General features: G+C 39.1%; 1 protein-coding gene across 2 annotated transcripts; it reads left to right on the forward strand.

Annotated features, from left to right (window-relative positions):
- Positions 1 to 1,376: 1,376 nt before the first annotated feature.
- On the forward strand, positions 1,377 to 25,211 carry kbtbd3 (kelch repeat and BTB (POZ) domain containing 3). Of its 2 annotated transcripts, XM_063054113.1 has the most exons (4): positions 1,377 to 1,578; positions 2,492 to 2,523; positions 9,705 to 9,935; positions 14,475 to 25,211. In XM_063054113.1, exons 3-4 carry the CDS (start codon positions 9,730 to 9,732, stop codon positions 16,069 to 16,071), a joined length of 1,803 nt encoding a protein of 600 aa, XP_062910183.1. In that variant the 5' UTR covers positions 1,377 to 1,578; positions 2,492 to 2,523; positions 9,705 to 9,729; the 3' UTR covers positions 16,072 to 25,211. The 2 variants fall into 2 exon arrangements, with proteins under 2 accessions (XP_062910183.1, XP_062910181.1); XM_063054111.1 differs by lacking the exon at positions 2,492 to 2,523.
- Positions 25,212 to 26,388: the final 1,177 nt, after the last annotated feature.

Raw genomic sequence — 26,388 nt, forward strand, 5'->3', positions numbered from 1 at the left:
TCCCCCCACCTTACTCTGACTTCTCATCTCTCTCTTCCAGTCCTAATGAAGGGTCTCAACTTGAAACATCAACAGTTTACTCTTTTACATAGATTCTGCCTGTTGAGTTCCTTCAGCATTTTGTGTCTATTACTTTGATTTAAAACACTGATAGTTTGATATGCGCATCATCCTCAATCCCTCCTCTTCAACCAATCCCCTGTTGGTCCCTGTCTTACCATTCCACACCTCTTCTCCTTATACTGGCTATCTTCTGTCTTTACTCTTAGTCCTGATGTAGGGTTTTGTCCCAAATTCCTTTCCTCCACCCAGCAAGGTTTTCCAGAAGCTTGGTGGATTACATCCTTGGTTCAAATGAAACTGTTAGTTTTTGAACTTTTGAGCTTTTTCTTCTTATTTATACTTGTGCAGACAGAAATATTTGTAATGCAATCCCCAGATTGATATCTGGGATGGAGAGGTTGTCACCAGACTTGCATTCTCTTGAACTTAGAACTGGTGCTGATTTTATCAAAGCACAGAAAATTCTCAAGTGTTTTATGGGGTAGGTTTCTTCTGGCTTGTTGTCTAAAAGCAGATGTCATAGCCTCAGAACAAGGAGCTGTTTAGGGAAGAGCGGAGAACAAATATCTTCACTGAGAAAAAGCATGTCTTTGGAATGCTTTACCAAAGACAGCTGTGAAGGGTAGATTGCTATGTATATTCAAGATAGAAATGTGTAGTAATTTGGATTGTTAGGGGAATAGAAGGATAAGGGGTTCATGAGGAAAGAAATGCCAAGATAAAAATCAACAATGGTCTTATTGAATTGCCTGAATGAGCCCAAATGTCCCACTCTTGCTTTTATTTTGTATATTCTTATGTGCTTGTGAGATGCATGGCTCACAGCGTAAGAAAGGCTGGACAAGCTCATCTGTACACAGTAATGCCTGGATTACTTCCACAACTGGCACAATTTCACGTGAAAATATTGCTTGCACTACTTCCCCCACATAATCCGTTCTAAAGTAATCACAGTACCAGCGCAGTGCAGTCCTATTTCAATGCAACGGTATAGTGTCACAGAATGAATGATACGATATTGATACCGTATGTGGCTTCCACGTAAGAAGTTCCTGGCAGCACCATCATCCACCAAGCTGCGCATCTAGCACCACACTCTCTCACTTCGCCGGCCAGGTATATTTGTATTGCAGTGGCTCGTGTTTTAAATTCATATGAGCCAAGTGATACTGGCTAAGGCAGAGTTACATCAACCCAAACCTCCAGAGCGTAATAGGATGTTAAAATTCAATGCAGAAATTAACGTCGCAGCACAGCACTAAGACCCTGCTCCGTGCACCACCAGTCACCCAGGCCGCCTTCCAGGGTCGCGTCTCGGCACCTGGTTCGTCACATCCGCCCGGCGCCTGCTGCCGTTGCCGCTGCGTCCCAGTGCGCCCGGGCCGGCTTGGTCGCTAAGGTAGTGCGGTCCTCGGGCTCAGCACCGGTGTTCTGTGGTGACTCTCTGTCAGATCGGGCCGTGCTCCCTCCGTTTGTGTCGGGCACCTCGTCAACCGTGTTCGACACAAAATACAGGTAGGACGGATTTGAACTTTATTGTCAATAAAATCCCGGGAGGAGGGTGGCTGTTACTTGGCGCAGGATGAAGTAGTGAGTGTACGTACGGGATAAAGCGGCTTATTGCTAATATGGTGCTCCGTGAACATTTTCAGTAGCATAAAACTATTTTAGGTCTTTGGTGAAAATCAAAACATGGCGCTGTTATGTTTTAATAGTGCTTGTTCTCAATCAAATTTTGCGTAAAGGTAAAATAAGAATGGCACCTTTTGTTGTTACTTCTTTAACGCAGCAAATGGGAATCTTATTTTAATTTTCTGGCCTAACCGAATTCACAATGGAAATTTTAAGTGTTTTCCTGTTAGACCAATTACATATTTGTAAAGGACAAATATAGGGTGGATGCTAACCATTTCACCATTTTACCATTTTATTTTTTGGAAAGTGCTGATAGGTGCAGAATTAAGCTAATGGAAAATGCAGTCAAAACGATGGAACTTTCTAGTTGCATCGAACCACCATCGAACCAATGTTGATTGAATTAAATATTCAGTTTAATCTTTTAGTTGGTGGCTGTGTTTGTGTATTAAACGTTGTCAATTAACGAAGCAAGGTGCAGGTTTAAAAACAAATTATTTCTGTTTATTCCAAAATTACTTGTAACATGATCCGCATAACTTGACAAGACCATACTGGGTTCTTTTTCCTCGCTATTTTTCCTCAGTATATTACGACAGCTTTGTTGAATGCATTGTTTCAGAAAGGAGTACATCGGTAAATATTTATTTCCATTTTTATGCTTTCAAGGTAACTTTTAAAATTCGCATATTTATGTTGATAAGACAAAAGACAATGGAGGGGCAAAGAATATGATTAACAAATCCGTCCGTATCTGTACACAAACTTACATTGATGTGATTGGTTCTTCTAGGTCAAGATTTCAGTGTATGACTACGCATTTCTGTAAGACCCAAGGTGACCACATGAGCCACTGCTCTTTTTGAATTTGCCAGTTATGAATTTTCAGTTCACACACAGAGAAAGGAGTACAATTAAAATTGTTATTTTCTAGCATTTTATTGATCTATGAGCATGAAAACGGTCATCAATACACAAAGAAATACCTATTTCCATATCGCCAAATATTTCTGTCACATTGTCACCTGAGTGGCTATGATGCTTTTTTATCTGCATAAAATTATTTGACAACTTGTAATAACTTATTTAATAGCCTGGATACCCATTCTTACTGCAAAACTGAAACATGCAGTTCATCTTTTACCAAGGATGTTTTCAATTCAGCAATCTACAAAGGGATGTTGGGGGTATGATGAGGGCGGGGGGGGGGGAAGAAACATCATGGCATAGAGAATATATGAATAGAGAAGGGACGTAAGCTTCAAAAATAAATTAGAATGGCACAGAGGGGTCATGAAGTATCACTGGCAGACAAGATTAAGAAAATTCCCTTAGAATTCTCTGTTTATTAAAAGCATGAGGGTAACTGAAGAAAGGGAAGGTTCATTTAGGTACCATAGGAGGATGAGGATATTCCAGAACATGTTATCATTTATAAAGGTCAACACATTTGATATCTTAGAACTCATGAACCCTCAGTGACCACTAAGGGTATGTTCACGGTCTTCTGTATCCCATCCACTTCAAGCTTTGATATGTGCGTTCAGAGATGCTCTTCTGTGCACTACTGTTGCAATGCATGGTTATTTGACTCACCTTCACCTTCTTGTCAGCTTGAACCAGTCAGGCCATTATCTCCTGACCTCTCATTAACAAGGCATTTTTTGCCCACACAACTTCCGCTCACTGTATCACACCATTCACTGTAAACTGTTTAACCTTTTGGACTAGCGTGAAAATCTCAGGTCATCAGTGTCTGAGATATCAAACCAACAATCATTTCACATTCAAAGTCACTTAGATCATGTTTTTTCTCCATTCTGATGTTTGAACTGAACCTCGACCATATCTGCATGCTTTTATGCATTGAGTTGTTGCCTCATGTGATTGGCAGATTAGATATTTTCATTAACAAGCGGGTGTATCTAACAAAATGGCTACTGAGTGTGGAACAGTAAATCCCTTTGACCCATGATGTTGTACTCCCCTTATAACCTACTGTAGGATCAATCTAACTCTTCCTTCCCCCTCAACCCTCCATTTTTTTTTCAACCATGTGATTGTCTAAGAGTCTCTTAAATGCCCCAAATGTATCTGCCTCTACAACCACTCCTGGTGGCGCATTCCATGCACGTACCACTCTCTGTGTTTAAAAAAAAACTACCTATGTCATCCCTGCTATACTTTCCTTTTATCACCTTAAAATTGTGCACCACTGTATTAGATATTTTCACCTGGGAAAATGTCTTTAGCTGCCAGAGGTTATTAAGGTGGATGAGATTTTTCTCCATTGTTATGGGAAGCAAGTGAGTGATGCTGGAGAGTCTTTTAAAATTGTGCCAGATGGCCGAAGACAGCAATCCAAGAATAGAAGCAGGGATTGTGGGCATTGGGGTTGTTGTTGGGAGATCTGGTCTGAATGATTTAATTAAAAGTTTTTTTTTCAAAAAAAAATCAACAATGTGTATTGATGAGGGTAGTGTAGTTGATGTAGTCTGCATGTACTTCATTGGACCTTTGACAAAGTCCCAGGCTAGTCCAAAAAGTTAAAGACCTTGGGAAGCAAGGCAAGTTGGCAAATTGAATCAAAGGTTGGCTTGGTTAAAGGAGACGGGATGAAAATGTATGGTTGGAAGCCTGTGACCAGTGCTGTACCAAAGAGTTTGGTGCTGGGATTCCTACCATTAGCCATATGCTTTAATGATTTTGATATGAATATAGGAGGTACAGTTAGGAAGTTTGAAGATAAAATGACAGTTGTGAGTGTTTTTGATAGAGGGATGGTCTTACATTATAGACAATATTGATCAACTGATAAATTGGCTAAAGCAATGGCAGATGGAGTTTAATCCCGAGAAGTGCAAAATGATGATGTTTGGGAGGTCTAACAAGGTAGTATATACACCATGAATGTGAGGGACCTTGGCAAATGTGTCCATAGCTCCTTGAACATAGCACTACAGGTAGTTAATATAGTGAATAAGTCATATGGGTTGGTGGTTTTCATTAGCCAGCGCATATATTTTAAGAGTAGAGAGGCATGTAGACAAACTTCCATTAAGCCTCAGCTAGAGAATTGTAAGCAGTTCACACTAGAACAGGGGTTCCCATCCTTTTTTTATGCCATGGACCCCTACATTAACTGAGGGGTCCATAGACTAGGGGAAGGACATGATTGCACTAGAGATGGTTTCAGAGGAGACTTATCGCAATGTTGCCTGTGATGGAACATTTCAGTTATGAGGAGAGGTTGGATAGTCTAGGTTTGTTTTTAGAGGAGGCTGAAGGGAGAATCTAATAGTGGTATCCAAAAGGATAATAGTGAGATGAACTCATTTTTAACCCTTTTGAATAAGGAGAACTGCAGATTATTTTTTCACTCAGAGCGGATTTGCAATCTGGAATACATTACTGAGGAGGTGGGTGCCCTCCCAGCATTTCAAAAATATCTTGATGAGCGCTTGAATCGTCAAGGCAGGGAAGGCTACAGACCAAGTGCTGGTAAATTAATTAGTACTGAGGGTACTTGATAATCAGCTTAAATATGGGAGATTGAAGGCTCTGTTTCCATACTATGCGACTCCATGTGTATTCCAAACTAATCTGAGTCTACTTTTGAGGGAAGTGCTATGTGATGTTGAATACTTTTGAAAAAATATTTTATGTTGTTTTAAACAGTCAGGTATCCTAGAGTCAAATCAAGTCAAGTTTATTGTCATTTAACTAGGTACATGTTTATCATCAAATGAGCCAACATTTCTCTAAACCAGGGTGTAAAGAACAGTATTACACATAACGTACATATAACACACAATAACTTAGGAAAGCAAGGGTAAAATCTGATGATGAATTGCACATAAATAAATATTGTCAGGTTTCAGAACAGATTAATTGGTGACACTTTGAATGCAATGTGGCAGGAAGTTCAGAAGCCTAATTGCATGAGGGAAGAAACTGTTTCCAATCCTGACCGTTCTTCTCCTTGTGCATTGGAGTCTCCTGCCTGATGGTAGAAAGTCAAAGAGGATGTTGGATGGATGTGTGGGCCTGTTAGAGAAATTAATTTGCTAAGGAATTTCAATTAATAAATTGGACATGGACTTTGAAGTGACTAGAGAATACCTTTACTCATGACTAAGGGAAGAATGACTCACTAACGGTGCGATTGTCAAGCCTTCCAAAGAGCAATAGTCACAGCCTTTTTTATACATGCACACCGAAAGTCATTTACATCAGTCAAAGTTTTTAAAAAATTAATCTTGTACATCTTATCAATTCCCATGAAAATGCCAGAGACAGTCATTTTTCTGCCCACAACACATAGAGGTAGTTTGTCAGAACATCCTTGAAACTAGGATAGATTATTGCAAACGTACTGAGAACCCAGGCCAAATGATGAGTCTTTATTTATGGTATAAAGAAGGTTCATTAAATCCTTAGATCCAGTAAGTCATTAAAGTACAAAAGTATAATTTGTTTTATATGTTATTACTACACAGGTGAAGGAAAACCATACACACTGTTTAATTGTCAGAAACTGACAGCCCACAGGGTCCTCTCTACAGTTTATGACCCTCACTGTCTCCGTCTTGTTTACACTGCTGTGTTATGCACTAAGATCAGCACTAGGCATGTTGCTAATTAAAGGAAGGTGCAGAATGTTAATCACTCAGATATTTTGACCCTTTATTCAGAATTTTGTTCCACAGGGGCAGTACCACGATCCTCTGCTGAACTAACAACAGACACAGAATTCTATAGTCTCGCAAAGGTCATTGGCTAAAATCCTGTACAGGGCCCTAGGTACATGGTGTTCTGGATAAATATCCCCATTCGATGGTAGGGAGACCTCTAAGATCCCCTCGGCCATTCTCACGGTTCTTTGTAGAGCATTCTGGAAGTGAGCGAGGTCCCAATGAATACTTCTCTTCGGTATTCACCAATGAGAGGGAACTTGATGATGGTGAGGACAATATGAGTGAGGTTGATGTTCTGGAGCATGCTGATAATCAGGGAGAGGAGGTGTTGGAGTTGTTAAAATACATTAGGACAGATAAGTCGCCGGGGCCTGACAGAATATTCCCCATGCTGCTCCATGAGGTGAGGGAAGAGATTGCTGAGCCTCTGGCTAGGATCTTTATGTCCTCGTTGTCCACGGGAACGGTACCGGTGGATTGGAGGGAGGCGAATGTTGTTCCCTTGTTCAAAAAAGGTAGTAGAGATAGTCCGGGTAATTATAGACCAGTGAATCTTACATCTGCGGTGGGAAAGCTGTTGGAAAAGATTCTTAGAGATAGGATCTATAGGCATTTAGAGAATCATGGTCTGATCAGGGACAGTCAGCATGGCTTTGTGAAGGGCAGATTATGTCTAACAAGCCTGATAGAGTTCTTTGAGGAGGTGATCAGGCATATAGATGAGGGTAGTGCAGTGGATGTGATCTATATGGATTTTAGTAAGGCATTTGACAAGGTTCCACACGGTAGGCTTATTCAGAAAGTTAGAAGGCATGGGATCCAGGGAAGTTTGGCCAGGTGGATTCAGAGTTGCCTTGCCTGCAGAAGGCAGAGGGTGGTGGTGGAGGGATTACATTCAGATTGGAGGATCGTGACTAGTGGTGTCCCACAAGGATCTGTTCTGGGACCTCTACTTTTCGTGATTTTTATTAATGACCTGGATGTGGGGGTAGAAGGGTGGGCTGGCAAGTTTGTAGACGACACAAAGGTTGGTGGTGTTGTAGGTAGTGTAGAGGATTGTCAAAGATTGCAGAGAGACACTAATAGGATGCAGAAGTGGGCTGAGAAGTGGCAGATGGAGTTCAACCTGGAGAAGTGTGAGGTGGTACACTTTGGAAGGACAAACTCCAAGGCAGAGTACAAAGTAAATGGCAGGATACTTGGTAGTGTGGAGGAGCAGAGAGATTTCGGGGTACATGTCCACAGATCCCTGAAAGTTGCCTCACAAGTGGATAGGGTAGTTAAGAAAGCTTATGGGGTGTTAGCTTTCATAAGTCGAGGGATAGAGTTTAAGAGTCACGATGTAATGATGTAGCTCTATAAAACTCTGGTTAGGCCACACTTGGAGTATTGTGTCCAGTTCTGGTCACCTCACTATAGAAAGGATGTGGAAGCATTGGAAAGGGTACAGAGGAGATTTACCAGGATGCTGCCTGGTTTAGAAAGTATGCATTATGATCAGAGATTAAGGGAGCTAGGGCTTTACTCTTTGGAGAGAAGGACAATGAGAGGAGACATGATAGAGGTGTACAAGATAATAAGAGGAATAGATGGAGTGGATAGCCAGCACCTCTTCCCCAGGGCACCACTGCTCAATACAAGAGGACATGGTTTTAAGGTAAGGGGTGGGAAGTTCAAGGGGGATATTAGAGGAAGGTTTTTTACTCAGAGAGTGGTTGGTGCGTGGAATGCACTGCCTGAGTCGGTGGTGGAGGCAGATACACTAGTGAAGTTTAAGAGACTACTAGACAGGTATATGGAGGAATCTAAGGTGGGGGCTTATATGGGAGGCAGGGTTTGAGGGTCGGCACAACATTGTGGGCCGAAGGGCCTGTACTGTGCTGTACTATTCTATGTTCTATGTTCTAATGCTCAGCTGCTGCCATGCTAGATAGAGATGTAGCTTGTCAGGACGCTCCCAATGGTGCTCCTGTAAAATTCAGTTAAGATGGGTGTAAGAGGGGGAGCCTTGCTTGCCTCAATCTCCTTAGGAAGTAGAGGCACTGTTGTGCCTTCTGGGAGGTGATGTTGAGGGACCGAGTGAGGTCATTTGTGATGTGTACTCCAAGGAACTTGGTGCACTTAACTATCTATGGAGGAACCATGTATTCACAGAGGTACTGAGGTATAAGTCCAGAAGTACTTAATTATTTGACTTCCCTTTCTAAGATATGGTTGACATCTATTCAGCTCCTCTCTGTGATAGCTCATTTGGAAATGGATGACCATTTGTTTGTTTATGCTTACAGAATTAGAAAATTTTTTTTTCTAAAGTCAGGTTTAAAGTATTATTTACAGTGAACTAAAGAAGGATTGAGATCTTTTTAAACATTTTTAAAATCCGATACAATCAAAATTTTAAAAGGTAAACTCATGCACAACTTACTTAAAATAGCTGTATACCTCCCAGACTTCTGAGTAAAATGTCTTTATGATTAAGAAATAGTTGGTCTTATTAGTAAATCATAAATATTGGTTATGAATAAAGATAAGTGAAGAATTAAGGCATGTTTATACCTTTTGGTACATTTACAGACTTCTTTATAACATGTAGTGAAACAGATATCCCTGTCATTTTAAATGTCTGACCTGGCGAGGACACAAACAATAGGAAACATCCCTCTGGAATGTTTTCTCAAAGATAACGTCCTAGGATCTGTCATGCAGGACAGCACAGATACAGATATATAGGAAAGACATAACTAGCTTTTTATCTCCAGATAGATAGTCTGTGAATTTCAACAGGTCTATAAATGCAATTTGCCAGTGGAGATGTAGTACTAACAACAGGCCTGTTGAGTGCATATGACCTATAAGTAGATGTGGCATCGACTGATGGAAACAAAGTAAAGTCTTGTTACATATGGATCATCTTGGGTTGGTCAAGAAGTGAAAGCTACATATCTATATGTTGGGAAGTTAATGATGTGTACCCCTGGAACTGGGTGTTGCAAACTTTGCTTAGAATATAATAATCACTGTGTAAATTGTGATTTTTTTAAAATCACCATGGAACTCCGTGTTTGGGTGGCTCCTTACTTGTGCTCAGATAAATTATTGAACAAAGGAACTTGACTCAACCAATTACTGCGGGTGAGGAATTTCATCAATAATGAGGTTTTAAAACTCCCATCATGTGGTGAAATCACATTGACTTAAGTTCGTAATTGTTAAGGTCTGTTATACATTTCCTGCATTTTCTATTTGTATTCATGAACTTCTTGAAAGTGTCTTTGTGAAAATGATTTATAGAATGTTTTCTCTTTACAGATTAGAGAAGTAAACCAAGTCAATCATGGATTCAGTTTCTAGGGCTGTTTGCAATGGAGTGACTGAGAAGAGAGCTATCTCTCTGCTGGCTGAGACTCATGGACAGCAGGTTTTGAATGTACTTCAGAACTTCCGGGAGCAGAATGTATTTTTTGATTTCACAATATTTGTCAAAGGAGAAAAGTTCCCATGTCACAGGTGTATTCTTGCTGCATGCAGTGATTTCTTCAGGTAAATTCATAGGGGCAGCCTTTAAATACTGCTTCTCTGCATTGTTATGGTACAGTATTTTTATAGCAAATATTAAGTGAAGTTTGAAAATCAAAAAAACTGCAGATGCTGGTAATCTAAAATGAAAATGGAAAATGCTGTGAACATTTGGTAAATCAGGCAGTATTTGTAGAAAGAGTGGGATGAAGATTTTTTATTAGAACTGGAAATTAGCAAAAAAAAAAGTAACTTTTAAAGTTACAGAGAATTGCAGGAGACACAGACAAATAGGTTAAAAAGGGATAGTGAATTAAAGTGAACTTTTAATCTAGTGTACTGCATTCCCCTACATTGGAAAACCAAGAGAAAATTGGATAACCATTTTGCTGTGTTAACTTGTCAACTGCAATCCTAAGCTTGCAGTTGCCTGTTTAGATTGAGATTTATTTATTACATGTATATCAAAGCATACAGTGAAATGTTCCTCTAATTCTAAATATCACTGCACTTTGACCTAAATGTCTGGCATTTATGATAACAAAACACAGCACAAATCTGAGGAATAGCATATTGTAGCCTATTGTACTCCATCAAATTCAGCCGTTTCAGATTATTTGTTTTTTCTTTCTTTGCATCAGAGTTGGCCAGTTTGCTGTTGGTTATCTGTATTATTCAGTTTTTTGTTCTCCAGAGGCTCTTTCTTAATTTTTAGTTCAACATAATTTGCTGAGCATTTCCTAATGCCTTCACCATCATTTTGGGAAATATTAACCAGGCCAGTCTGGAAAAAATCACTAAGCAACTACCATCAACAGATCACTTGCAATACCAGAGGAAACAGCACACTGGACCATTGCTACACCACCATCAAGAATGCCTACTGTGTTATTCCACGCCCTCACTTCGGGAAGTCTGATCACCTAGCTGTACTTGTACTCCCTGAGTATAGGCAGAGACTGAAGTCTGCAGCACCAGCAGTGAGGACCAAGAAGGTATGGACAAGGGAAGCACAGGAGCGCCTACAGGACTGCTTTGAATCGGTGGACTGGACTGTATTCAGCGATTCATCTATGAATCTGGATGAGTATGCTGCAGTTCTTACCGACTTCATTAAAACCTGTGTGGATGAGTGTGTGCTCACAAAGACTTGCTGTACATTCCCAAACCAAAAGATGTGGATGAAGCAGGAGGTACGTCATCTGCTGAAGGCTAGATCTGTGGCATTCAAGTCTGGCAACCCAGGCTTGTACCAGAAAACCAGGTATGATTTGCGGAGGACTATTTCAAGGGTGAAAAGACAAATTTGATTGAGGTTGGAGGCGATATCAGATGCATGGCAACTCTGGCAGGGTTACATTACTTCCTACAAAGTGAAACCCAATAGTAGGAATGGCAGCAATGCTTCACTACCAGATGAACTCAACGCCTTCTATGCACGTTTTGAAAGGGAGAACACAACTACAGCTGTGAACATCCCTGCTGCACCTGATGACCTTATGATCTCTGTCTCAGAGGCTGATGTTAGACTGTCTCGCAAGGTAGAAGGTCCCGATAGAGTACCTGGTAAGGCTCTGAAAACCTGTGCCAACCAATTAGCGGGAGTATTCAAGGACATTTTCAGCCTCTCACTGCTACGGGCAGAAGTTCCCACTTGCTTCAAAAAGGCAACAGTTATACCAGTGCCTAAGAAGAATAATGTGGGCTACCTTAATGACTATCGCCCAGTAGTACTTACATCGACAGTGATGAAATGCTTTGAGAGGTTGGTTATGACTAGACTGAACTCCTGTCTCAGCAAAGACCTGGACCCATTGCAATTTGCCTATCATTACAATAGATCAACAGCAGACGCAATCTCCATGGCTCTTCACATGGCTTTAGACCACCTAGGCAACGCAAACACCTATGTCAGGTGCTGTTCATCGATAATAGCTCAGCATTAAATACCATCATTCCCAAAATCCTGATTGAGAAATTGCAGAACCTGGGCCTCTGTACCTCCCTCTGCAATTGGATCCTCAACTTCCTAACCAGAAGACCACAGTCTGCGGATTGGTGATAACATATCCTCCTCGCTGACGATCAACACTGACGCACCTCAGGGGTGTGTGCTTAGCCCACTGCTCTACTCTCTATATATACATGACTGTGTGGCTAGGCATAGCTCAAATACCATCTATAAATTTGCTGACGATACAACCATTGTTGGTAGAATCTCAGGTGGTGACAAGAGGGCGCACAGGAGTGAGATATGCCAACTAGTGGAGTGGTGCCGCAGCAACAACCTGGCACTCAACGTCAGTAAGACGAAAGAGCTGATTGTGGACTTCAGGGAGGGTAAGTTGAAGGAACACACACTAATTTTCATAGAGGGATCTGAAGTGGAGAGAGTGAGCAGTTTCAAGTTCCTGGGTGTCAAGATCTCTGAGGATCTAACCTGGTCCCAACATATCGATGTTGTTATAAAGAAGTCAAGACAGCGGTTATACTTTATTAGGAGTTTGAAGAGATTTGGCATGTCAACAAATACACTCAAAAACTTCTACAGTTGTACTGTGGAGAACATTCTGACAGGCTGCATCACTGTCTGCTATGGAGGGGCTACTGCACAGAACCGAAAGAAGCTGCAGAAGTTTGTAAATCTAGTCAGCCTACAAGGTACCCAGGACATATTTAGGAAGCAGTGTGTCAGAAAGGCAGTATCCAGTATTAAGCACCTCCAGCACCCAGGGCATGCCCTTTTCTCACTGTTATCATCAGGCAGGAGGTACAGGAGCCTGATGGCACACACTCAGCGATTCAGGAACGGCTTCTTCCCTTCTGCCATCCGATTCTTAAATGGACATTGAAGCTTTGGACACTACCTCACTTGTTTTTAATATACAGTTTTTGCATGATTTTTTTAATCTATTCAATTATGTAATTGATTTACTTATTTATTATTATTATGTTTTATTTTTTTTTTCTCTCTGCCAAATTATGTATTGCATTGAACTGCTGCTGCTAAGTTAACAAATTCCACATCCCGGTGATAATAAACCTGATTCTGATTCTGAGTTCTGCTTTTTTTTTTAGCTTTAATGTTATTCTTTTGTGTTCTTTCCCTGTAACCTCCCTCATTAACCTACCAACCGGATGACTTTATTGACAGCTAATCAACCATGGCAGTCCTTGCCTTGCTCTTTCAGATGTATTCCTCTTCCTATCTATATCTCCCTAATTTTATCTGCAACTGCAATCTTAATTGTTTTCTCCCCTTTCTGCAAAGATTTGATCTGAAAAGTAACTGTTTTTCTTTCTGCAGATGTTGCTTAGCTTGCTTAATGTTTTCGGCATGTGTTTTTACTAAGTTGTCAACTGCAATCCATTTTTGTCATTTTATGCAAAATTTGCAATGTTTATTAGCAGCTATTAAAATATTGTAATAATAATGTAAGAAATGCTTAATAATATTAATATACATAGGCTAATTCTGCTTCACCATACACAAAGAAATTCTCTTTGCATATATTTGCATTGTTCTATTAATTTACTTGTATTTTCCAGAAGTATGCCCCTTATGGTATGTCCCTTTTGTGAGTGGCATACAGCTAAGTAGAAGCCTGGACTACTGAATTTATTTTATGAAGATGTGGAGGAAGGCCATTTGGTGCATCAGTCAATACCAGATCTCTTACTTGTGATAACCTATTCCTTTACATGTTCATTAATTTAGAAGTGCAACTTTGAATCTAACCATTATATAAGAATCATAAAGCCACCATTCTGATGTTAAAAATATATTTATTTCATTAATATTCTTCAGCCAAACAAACTGCCATCCTTATTCTTTTTGGCCTGATAACAAGCCCAGACCATCATCAATGTTGTCGATACTTAATAGCCTCTTTCAATAGCCCAACCGCCCACTTAATTCACTTAGGAGTTTGGGATGGACAGTAAATGCTGAGTTTTGCAAGTAATACTCCCTTTCAGTGGAGTCTCTGCCCGAAATGTCAACTGTACTTTTTTCCATAGATGCTGCCTGACCTGCTGAGTTCCTCCAGCCTTTTATGTGTGTTGCTTGAATTTCCAGCATCTGCAGATTTTCTCTTGTTTGTGATAGTAAGTAGGATGCCTAATATTGGGATTTTTGGTCAAATTGGCATTGGATATCATAACCTCCTTACTGCCCTAGGTATTCTCATTTAATGCTCACAATTTTTTTGTGACCTCCATCATTAATATCATCATTATTAAAATGCTATATCTCATTGTTGTGGTTGTTCACCATTACCCTGCATTATGCTTGCTCCAAAAATATTTGGAGAAATTGTAATTTCAGTTTTCTGCATGATCTTGAAGAATAGTTTTAGTATATGTAGATTTTGAATGTTGGGTAAAATAAAATATTGTTTGTAAATTTGTACAAAACCTTACTAAAAGTGATTTGAGAAATTGTGAAGTATATTGCAAATCGTATTATGTATCAAAATACTGCATATCATTTAAGAAATTATTGAGTTTCAGTTTTGTAATATCCATTTAAAGGCTGTAGCCATGTTACTTTTTCCCTTACAGAGCCATGTTTGAAGTTCACATGAGGGAAAGGGATGATGGGAGTGTAAAAATCACTAATTTGTCTCCGGAGGCTGTGAAGGCATTTCTGGATTTTGCTTACACAGGGCACGCAGAGATTTCTGAGACCAATGTTGAAATGTTCTTTCAGATGTCTTCATTTCTTCAAGTATCATTACTAGCTAAAGCCTGCAGTGAATTTCTTATCAAAACCCTTGATCTCACCAATTGCTTACAACTTCTGTCTTTGTCTGAAAGTTATGGTTCTACTGCTTTGTACAATCGTGCTTTGTTATTTGTAGTGCAGCATTTTGCTCTGCTGTTAAAATCAAATGACTTTTTAGAAATGAATGCTGGACTGCTAGAAAAATGCCTTGAAGCAGATGCATTGCATGTCCCTGATGAGGACACTGTTCTGAATGCCCTTCTTCTCTGGACTCGATATGATGCTGATTCAAGAGAAAAACATTTGCCTCAGCTGATTAATCTGGTAAGGTTGCATCAGCTGTCCAAAGAAACCCTGGAGGATTTTATGAAATCTGAAAGTTTATTAGTAAATAATCCTAAATGCATAGAATCTATTAATGATGCTCTGAACAAACTTAAGGAGTTTAATGGGCTCTTTCCTGATGCAAGACCATCTACAACAGAGAAATACATATTTGTTCACAAAACAGAAGAAACCAGTATGGTTAAACATACATTCTGTTATAACATTGAGAGTGATACCTGGAAAGAATTGCCTGCTACAAATATTATTGATTTTCCTGGATCAAGTTTGGTCACCTTTGGAGAAAAAATATTTATTACTGGAGGATGTAATGTTAGTTGCAGTAGATCCATACGACTCCATATTGCAGAAAGATGTCATGATGCAACTGATCAGTCATGGTGCTATTGTCCAAGGACCAACAATTTCAATCCAGTTTCATCAATGAAAAACTCTCGGACCATGCACACATCAGTTATCGTGATGAACCAGCTTTTTGTAGTAGGTGGGAAAACCAGAGGAGCAAGAGAAATCCGGACTCTTTTAAATGTTGAAGCTTACAATCCTCTTACCAAAGAATGGAGATCAGTGAGCCATTTGCCAAGAGGGATTTATTATCCAGAAGCAAGTGCCTGCAATGACATTATATATGTCCTTGGATCTGAGGTAGAAATAGCTGATGTCTTCAATCCATCATTGGATTGTTTCTTCAAATACAATGTGTCTTCCGATCAATGGTCAGAACTTGTTGCAGAATTTGGCCAGTTTTTTCATGCTACTCTAGTGAAAGCTGTCCCAGTAAACTGCACTTTGTATATTTGTGATCTTTCTACTTACAAAGTCTATAGTTTTTGTCCGGATACCTGTGTTTGGAAAGGTGAGGGCTCATTTGAATGTGCAGGTTTCAATGCTGGAGCTGTTGGGATTGCAGACAAAATTTATATTTTGGGTGGGGATTATGCTCCTGATGAAATTACAGATGAGGTCCAAGTGTACCACAGTAGTAGATCTGAATGGGAGGAAGTATCTCCAATGCCCAGGGCTTTAACAGAGTTTCATTGTCAAGTAATTCAGTTCAATAGATATCAAGATCCCTGGAAAGCTCAATGATAATCACTGTTGTTAGTTGACAAATTATTTAGTCCAATTATTTATTTAAATTCTATTTTTTTAATTTAAACTCTTTTTAACTTAAAATATTCATTTCCAAGCACACCTTTTCCTTCCCCCATGTTTTTTTTTGTGGCAATCAGTTTTTCTTAGTAAGACCAATTTCAAGATTCCTGATTTTATTTAATTACTTGAATATTCAATTCATTCGATTCTATGTCTGGAGTCAGATGTATGCTTCTACACCAGCAGAGAATTCTGTTTTCCAGCCCAGATCTTTGACTGTTTAGTACAGTAGCTTAACCACTTTACTGCAATACTTCATAGATAGAGGCTGGAATTTGATTCCATGAACACAGTATATGTTGGTTCCTTATCCCGTGATCTGTCTTCAACTTGAGTTCCATGTCATTAAATTTTACAGGCCAGTTGACAGTGTTTAATCCTTTTCTTATTTGAAGTAACTCTTCATGCATTTTGTAACATACATCAGTGGAGAGCAGTGAATAGCTATTCTCCCTTGGCATGGGAACAATCTGGGGTTAATTTTCATTGTTTCCAACATCAGAAGAGCATATTGACTTTCAAGCATAAATAATAAGCATTACTAGTGAGTAAACACTTGTTCACAGTTGTGATGTATAGCCTCCCCAGCCTGCCCTCCGATATTTTAGGCAAGTATTTTGATTTCAAAAAGGAATGTTCATTCACCCATTGAAAAATGATGGCTGGTTGTGTGTATTTGCAAGGCTTTCAGTGACCCACAAAATGAATTCTCTGATTCTGTGACATATCAGTGGTGCTCCTGGTGAGCATTTTAAAGGCAAAAGTATGCATTTTCATTCTTTTGAATTGCACTGGGATCTGTAAAGAATTGATTGTGAAACTTTCTAGGAGATGGCTGACATTATCATATGCTTGCAGCTGTGTTCTGAGTACAAAAGTTCAATGCCACAGGGGTTTGATAACTTGATAAAGCCATCAAAAAGCAGTGAATATATTTTTGTTGTTGTATTTGGCCTGCAATACCTTTTGTGTTTAAGCGTGTATGTGGCCATCACTGCACGCACTTCTCTCCATTTAAAAGACCATAAGACATAGGAGCAGAATTAGACCAACTGGCCCATCGAGTCTGCTCTGCCATTCAATCATGGCTGATTCTTTTTTTTTATCCCCTCCTCAGCAACACTGCCCAGCCTTCTCCCTGTAACCTTTGATGCCGTCTCCAATCAAGAATCTATCAAGCTCTGCCTTAAATGCACCCAATGACCTGGCCTCCACAGCTGCCTATGGTTATACATTCCACAAATTCACCACCCTCTGGCTAAGGAAATTTCTCTACATCTCTCTTTTATATGGACGCCCCTCTACCCTGAGGCAGTGCCCTTTTGTCCTAGACTCTCCCGCCATGGGAAACATCCTTTCCACATCTTCCACATCTACTCTGTTTCAGCCTTTCAACATTCGAAACGTTTCAATGAGATCCCCCCCGATCTTTCTAAATTCCAATGAGTACAGACCCAGAGCTATCAAACGTTCCTCGTATGATGATCCTTTCATTCCCGGATTCATCTTTGTGAACCTCCTCTGAACCCTCTCTAATGCCAGCACATCTGAGGAGCCCAAAACTGTTCACAGTAATCAAGGTGAGGCCTCACCAATGCTTTATAAAGCCTTAGCATCACATCCCTGCCCTTGTATTCTAGACCTCTTGAAATGAACGCTAACATTGCATTTGCCTTCCCTACCACTGACTCAACCTGCAAGTTAACCTTTAGGGTGTTCTGCATAAGGGCTCACAAGTCCATTTGCATCTCAGATTTTTGGATTTTCTCCCCATTTAGAAAAATGTCCGCAGGTTTATTTCTTCTACCAAAAAGCATGGCCATGCATTTTCTAACATTGTATTTCATTTGCCACTTTCGTGCCCATTCTCCTAATCTAAGTTCTTCTGCACCCTACCTGTTTCCTCAACACTACCTGCCCCTCCACCAATCTTCGTATCAGCTGCAAACTTGGCAACAAAGCCATCTATGCCATCATCTAAAACATTGATATACGGCATAAAAGTAAGTGGTCCCAACATCAAACCCTGTGGAACACCAATAGTCACTGGCAGCCAACCAGAAAAGGATCCTTTTATTCCCACTCTGCTGCCTCCTACCAATCAGCCAGTGCTCTGACCATGCCAGTAACTTTCCTGTAATATCATGGGCTCTTAAGTTGGTAAGCAGCCTCAGATATGGCACCCTGTCAAAGGCCTTCTGAAAGTCCAAATTTACAACATCCACTGCATCCCCTTTATCTATCCTATATGTAATCTCCTCAAAGAATTCCAACAGGTTCATCAGGCAAGATTATTTTCCCTTTAGAAAACCATGCTGACTTTGTCCTATGTCACCACGTACTCCATAACCTTATTCTTAACAATTGACTCCAACATCTTTCCAACCACTGAGGTCAGGCTAACTGGTCTATAATTTCCTTTCTGCTGCCTTCCTCCTTTCTTAAAGAGTGGAGTGACATTTGCAATTTTCCAGTCCTCTGGCACCATGCTGGAGTCCAATGATTTTTGAAAGATCATTACTAATGCCTCCACGATCTCTACTCCTACCTCTTTCAGAACCCTAGGATGCAGTTCATCTGGACCAGGTGACTTGTGTACCTTTAAACCTTTCAGCTTTTTGAGCACCTTCTCCCTTGTAATAGTAACTGCACTCACTTCTCTTCCCTCACGCACGTCAACATCTGGCACACTGCTAGTGTCTTCCACAGTGAGGATTGATGTGAAATACTCACTTATTTCATCTGGTCTAGTCTGTCATTGTCCCAGCACTTTCCCCTATTCCAGTCACCTGTTGCAGATGGCCTCACAATACGTGTCAAAAAGCAGTCTCTGTTCAGTTGACTGCAAATGGAAACTACTCTTGTCTATGGAATTTACTCATTTGCTTCTCACTGAAGCCACACCATTGCACGTGAATAACTCTCCCATTCTTCTCTCAGCTTGTACTTCATTCCAGCATGCACACTAAATGAATTTTCTTCAGTGATGTACAACTCCTCACAAGATAATTCTTTACAAGTACCACATGCTAACATTCCAACTCATTGAAGGAAAAGAATTTCAATCTTGAAGCATGTTGACCTTTTCTGATTATCGATTTTAAAAAAAGATCAGTGTCAAGCAGCTCATAGCAAAACTCAGCAAGTTTGCTTTTCACTTTTGTTCTTTTACCAACTAACATTTCTGTGCTGCCAGTCATCTGTATAACTTTTTTCCAAAACAGATGAACATTTTCCCTTTGTATTTGTTGCCAAGATTCAGAGCCTTGAAGGAAATCAGTAATCAAAAGGGGGCACTGTTGTACTTTGGAGGCACCAACATGTGAATTAACACTTCAGTTCAGATAAATTTATGGTGATTTATAGAGCATAGGTTAAGATGTGCTAGTGAAAAGAATAGCTGAGGATATGGTTCATTAGGGGAAAGTCTGGATGTTTGGATCCTTTCTCTAAAGTAAAAGTCAGAGTGGTGACTTTAAAGGTTTATCTAATAGGAAGAAAATTGTTTGAAATTATTGGTGGTATTGGATTATCTCTTATTTGATAGTTTTTCAAAACAGCATATGATCTTTGTGGATGCCGCAGTTAGCTCCTGTAGATAGGAGACAGTGGCTTTACACTTTGATTTCTGTCAATTTGATTTTATTCATTCACTTACTCTATAATCTCCACAAGCTTCAAAATGCTGATGTTAACAAACCTATGCTTTGTGTTCTGTGCAAAAGAGGAAGGTGATACCTTTGTCAATAAATAGAGGTTTCATATTGTACAGTGCATGGACTTCCATAAAATAGAAATGATTATTAATACAGGTGTATGTATCTGCATGGGGAACATTACACAAGGAAAAAGGTAACTAACAGTTACATAAGTTGTTTTCTTACTTCATCTGGCCCCACTACATTTATTATCCTTGAGCCCTTTTTCATTGGATGATTTTTTTTGTTGGTTCCTTTTTCTTTCTTTGTTGAGCTACTAAATTGGTCTGCAAACATGTTGAGTTCTCTTCATGGCCCACACTGAAGAAATACAGTGTTCTGTCAAGGTACTGAAAGCTCTGTTTGAGGATGACATTTGTGTGCTCTTCCTATAGTGTTCAGTGTGGTGCTTTTTGTCTATCCATTCAGCCAGAAATGTTCCTTCAAAGCGATGAAGAAGAATCTGTACCAAAAGATTTCCCCCTATTGTTCGGTAATAATGTGCCTTTCATTGGATTGACAAAATTTACGTATATGCATCATGTTTGTTGCCATAGATATGTATTTTCATTCATTAGTTTCTCATTATGTGGGCAGCATTGACGAGGCCAGGGTTTACTGCTTACTTATATTTGCCCTGGAGAAAGGTGGTGGAATGCCACCTTCCTGAGTAACAGCAGTCTTCCTGGTGAAGTTAATCCCACAATGCTGTTGGATTTAGACCCAGTTACAATGGGTCTTAATAGTATTTTCACAAATTAGAATGGTATATGATTCGGAAGGAAACTTGCAGGTGATATTCCCAAGTTCCTTCTCATTTTTGTTTTCATTTTGATGCAGGTCATCTGTTTGGAAGGTGTTGGTGGAGTATTGTAAGTGAGTAACTGCAGTGCTGTTTGTACATAGTACATGGCAGCTACTGAACAAGAGTGGAAAGAATGAATACTTACGATGGTGAATAGGTGTCAATCAAGAGGCTGTTGAATTCTTTATATTGCTAAAATTGCACTCATCCAGGGAAGTGGAGGGTACTTCATCAATCTGTTGACTTGTGCTCACTTCTCTGAACTTACTTCTTGAGTTCTACTTTTTAGTCATATTTACAACTGGTTTGCGATGATGTCTCAGCCAAGTGGTCCCAGAAACTCTACTAGGCATTGGCGAGCAGCTTACTTGTAAGAGTAATTGTACTGTCATTCACCCCATCTATCGCACTTTTTCTTTTGAAGAATGCTGCCTGGTCCTGTAGCCTCACTACCATATGAAGTGAATTGAAATATTGCAGCTGAAGGTTAGCTTCTAAAATGAGGGAGATTCTCACGGAAGTCAAGATGGATTGTTTATTGTCCACTTTTGGTTTAACATGTTGCAAATGCTTCAGCGTTGACATTACAACTTGCAAGCTGGCAACGATGATAAAACAGCTGTACTTTAAAAAGGATTCCCCTTTTCTTTTGAGGAATGACAGTGCATGATGATGTGTGCAGTCATTTGTAATTTGTTTCCAAGAAACCCTGCAATTATTTCAGTTGCAGAATTTGTAACTGCTGACTAAAGCGGAATTTGATGTACTTACTAATTTTTATGTAAAGTACAGTCATCATTTGTTTGTTGCAGTTAAATTTAGGCCTATGGTTACATTAATACCCACAGCTAAAAAATATGGGCAGCTGGAGACATGGCTATTTGTTTTATTTTAGAAGGCTGAATTAGTCAGTTGCAGTTTATTTTGAAAGTCACAGTACAATACAAAACTTCTATGAACTAAACATAAGCAATCTCTGTTCTACATATTCCATGTTCACCACAGCAAACCTGTAAAAACTTATTGCCTCATTTCCAATCAATACTATACAATATATCAGTTTCCTTTCTTTCCCATCTTAGGGATGACTTAAATACCCAAATTTCTAGACTTTAATTCCTGCAAAGTAAAAAAAAGTTAAATAAAGAATAAAGCAGCAAAAAGACTTTCAAAAGCTCCACTTTCTGTCAGATTCCTGGTGTATATGTTCCTTTAAAAACTGTAACCATTTATCACTTGCACTTGGCATCATCGAATTTTATTGAGTGCATTCATCATTCAGCACAACTTGATGTGATAAGTCAAATTGGCATTTAATGTAATAATAAGCAGCTTCAAGAGAGCATCTGACATTTCTTCAAAATGCAGTAATGTGAACTTTTAATTCTCGAGATCTTGATAGCTGTCTGAGAGTTACAATTCTATACAGTAACTTTTTATAAATGTGCATGTATATTGCATAATATCTTTGAAAATTGCAACAATTTATATAGCACTTTCGACGAAAACAAAATACCATATGGCATGTCAGATCATTAAAAGACACAATTAACACCAAACAACATAAGGCAGTATTAGGAACTTTAGAAGAAAGATTTAAGGAGAGATCCTAGATCTTATTACTTGTGTACAACAGGGACATGTTTTTAAAAAAAACAAAATTGAAGAGAGCTAGAAATATCGCCAGGCTGAAGAAATTCATAAACATTAAGAAGGAAAATCAGGATGAGAATTCTGGATCAGAAGCTAGGATAGTCTAATGACAATAGAGGTGTGAATTAGGACAGGCTCAGTTTTGATCTCAGGTTTACAGAGGGTACATAAATTGATTTGAGCATGATCTTAAAATTCTGCATGGTTAAAATATTATATTACTAACTTCAACTTATCATCTGTTTTTTATATTGTAACTTGTAGTATCTATAGATGCATGAGAACTGATGAATAAAAAAATGAACAAGGTGAAAAGAAATTTGGAGATTTTAATCTAATTTTCACCTTAGGCAAAATGAAACATTTGGTTAAGGAGTAGCACTGGGTGAGTTAATAGACAGCTATCAGTTTTCTTTCCAGCCCTACAGGAAGTGAACAATAACAATCATCTCATATTCTTGATAATTATTGTTTGTTTGTTTATTTACTATTAATTAAATATATATAACCAATAAAATAAGCATGCCAGGTGACACCAAGATTGTGGGCAGCAAAGAAGACTATCATGGTTTGCAGCAGGAGCTAGATCAGCTGGAGAAATGGGCTGAAAAAATGGCAAATGGAATTTAATGCAGACATGTTAGAGGTCTTGCACTTCAGTAGGACCAACCAAGGAGTGCAGTAGAACAAAGGGATCTAGGAATACAGGTCCATAAATCATTGAAGGTGAAGTCACAGATAGATAGGGTCATAAAGCTTTTGGCACATTGGTTGTCATAAATCAAAGTATTGAGTACAGGAGATGAGATGTTTTGTTGAAGTTGTATAAGGCATTAGTGTGGCTTAATTTGGAGTATTGTGTGCACTTTTGGTCACCTACCTACAGGCAAAATGTAATTAAGGTTGGAAGAGTACAGAGAAAGTTTACAAGGTTATTGCTGGGACTGGAGGATGGAGTTATATGGAGAGATTGAAAGGGTTAGAACTTTATTCCTTGGAACGTAGAAGATTGAGAGGAGATTTGATGGAGGTTACAAATTTATGAGGGGTTTAGATAGGGTAAATGCAAACAGGCTTTTTCCACTTGGGTATGGTGGGACTACAACTAGAGGTCATGAGTTAAGGGTGAGAGGTGAAAAGCTTAAGGGGAACATGAGTGGAAACTTTCTTATCAGAGGGTTGTGAGAGTGTAGAACGAGCTGCCAGCACATGTGGTGCATGTGTGCTTGATTTCAATGATTAAGACAAGTTTGGATAGGTACATGGATGGTAGGGGTATGGAGGGCTATGGTCCCGATGCAGGTTGATGGGAATAGACAGTTTAAATGGTTTGACACAGACTAGATGGGCTATAGGGCCTGTGTCTGTGTTGTACTTTTCTGGGATTATTATTGTTATTTATTTTATTTATTTCTTTTTGTATTTGTTCAGTTTATTGTCTTTTGCACATTGGTTGTTTGTCCTGTTGGGTGTGGTCTTTCATTGGTTCTATTGTGTTTCTTGTATTTACTGTGATAATCAATTTACTTAGAACGTTGATAACTTTGGTCCATATTGTTACTTGGAAACTCCATGGAGTTTTCCCAATTTCCTACTGGTAACTTTGGAAGCCTTGAAGTTGCTTTGTTAATGGCCGTTGAGGTCACTTCTTCAGACATGTCCTGAAGATGTACTTGTGAATTCTGGCAACTCTAGCCGAAATTTTAACTATCTAAACATAACTAGCTGAAAATAAAAATCATGTTTTTCCAACTAATTTTAAAAATGTATCATTATCATTATAATTAGTGTTTTATTCTTTAAGATTAGATATATGAACAATTTCCTCTTTACAAAGTGCAGTTCTGTTCTTTGCATATCATCAATGCCAGTATAGCAATGCTGGAAGGAAGTGGATAATACATAGAGAGTAATATACCAGACAGAAAGTAATGAGTAACAGTGACAAAACTAATAGAGCCAGTGCCTTATTGCTCCAAAGATCTGGGTTCAATTCTGATGTTGTTCTAATATTCCTGTGACTATCTCAATTTCCCATTTCCTTCCACCATCCCAACAATATCTGTACTGGTAAATTACCCTCAGTGTGTTGGTGGATGGTAAAAGCTGGAGGAAATCCAAAATGAATGTTTGCAGGAAGAAGTAGTAGATGAATGGGTTTGCTCTGTTATCTGCCTTTGATTCAATGAACCAAAATGAGCCCTTGCTAATGTAAGGAAATAAAGTAAATATGACATGGTTTTTTGCTCTCATTTTTACGGCAAAACAGGTCTGAGAAGTGTTTTGCCTTTGATGATGACAAAGATTCTTCATCCTGATTGACTGACAATATTGAACCATAATGATCAGGGAAATGAGAAAGTATTACTACCCAGGAAATTTCATTTTCTGATAGAAGTTTTGAATTAACGATTGTAAAAGAACAATTTCAAGCATATTAATATAAATTATTAAAAAATGAAATGTAATAATTATACACGTGTTTTTGTGAGCAAATGAACTTTAACATTGATAGATAATAGTACTCTACATATGAAGGTTACTTACAATAGCAGTAGCTAGCAGCTTTATCTGTGGATGTCAAAAATGAAAGCTCAGGTTTACATTTAGTTTAGAATATAAAAAGGCTGAACAGCTTAAAATGATGTTTACTGGTAGAATTGCAATATTTTGTTAAGCAGTAGTGTTTTGTAACATATGAATGCAATTGCAAGTACAGAAATGCTTCCCCTTTACAACCCACTGTAAAATTGCTGCAATCAAATACAGAGGGTTATTGCTACTATCTTCCTCAAGGTGACTTTTTAACAATGAGCTTCCAGATCAAATATTGAATTGACTGCACTGTTTTATGCATTAATCTTTGATACCATTTTGGAAGACAGAATGTTGTAGTGAACACACACAAAATGCTGGAAGAACTCAACAGGTCAGGCAGCATCTATAGAAAAGAGTACAGTCTGTGTTTCAGGCCAAGACCCTATGAAGTGTCCTTCTGAAGAGTCTCAGCCCAAAATTTCAACTGTACTCTTTTCCATAGATGCTGCCTAGCCTGCTGAGTTCCTCAGGCAATTTGTGTGTGTTGCTTAGATTTCCAGCATCTGCAGATTTTCTCTTGTTTGAAGTTGTAGTGAACCCTCCTTTACATCAATGAATATTTACAATGAATGTGATGGAAATTCCATTTGAAATAAGTGTACAGTGATACAACTAAATGTATAAACTAGCAAGTTATTTCAGCTAATGCTTTTAAAAAGTGCTTTGGGATGTATACGCTTTAAATTGATGCAGTTGTGTTTTAACTGAAGTATTTGATAAAGCTGAAATTGAAGTCGCTGCTGTCTGAGAAGCGATTTGGATCTGCTCCAGTTTGCCTCCCGTCACAACAGGTCAACAGCAGATGCCATTTCATTGGTTTTTCACTCAACTCTGGAACATCTGGACAGCTAAGATGCATACATAAGGATACTCTTCACTGACTACAATAAATATCAAGACCTTGGCCTCAATACCTTCTTGTGCAACTGGAACCTTAATTTTCTCACTTGCAGACCCCAGCCAGGTTGGATTGGCAACAACATCTCCTCCACAATCACCATCAGTACAGTTGCACCACAAGGCTGTGTGTTTAGCTCCTGGCTCTACTCACTTTATACTTATGACTGAGGCTAAGCACAACTCCAACACCATATTTTGGGTTTGCTGATGACACTGCTTTTATTGGCCAAATCAAAGGTTTTAAGGATCAGCATGCAGGAGAGAGATTGAAAATCTGGCTGAGTGATGCCAAAACAGTTTTTCACTCAATGTCAGTGAGACCAAGGAACTGATAATTGACTTCAGGAGGAGGAAACTGGAGGTCCATGAGCCAGTCCTGATTAGGGGTTGGAGGTGGAGAAGGTCAGAAACTTTTAATTTTCCTGGTATTATCATTTCCGAGCATCTGTCCTGGGTCCAGCACACAAGTGCCGTTATGAAGAAAGCACAGCAGCACCTCTTAAGAAATTTGCAAAGATTTAGCTTTGCGTCTAAAACTTTGCCAAACTTTATAGATGCATGGTGGAGATTATATTGACAACTTGCACCTTGGTCTGG

Source organism: Mobula hypostoma, chromosome 7 (genome assembly GCF_963921235.1).
Source record: "Mobula hypostoma chromosome 7, sMobHyp1.1, whole genome shotgun sequence".
Lineage (NCBI taxonomy): Eukaryota > Metazoa > Chordata > Chondrichthyes > Myliobatiformes > Myliobatidae > Mobula > Mobula hypostoma.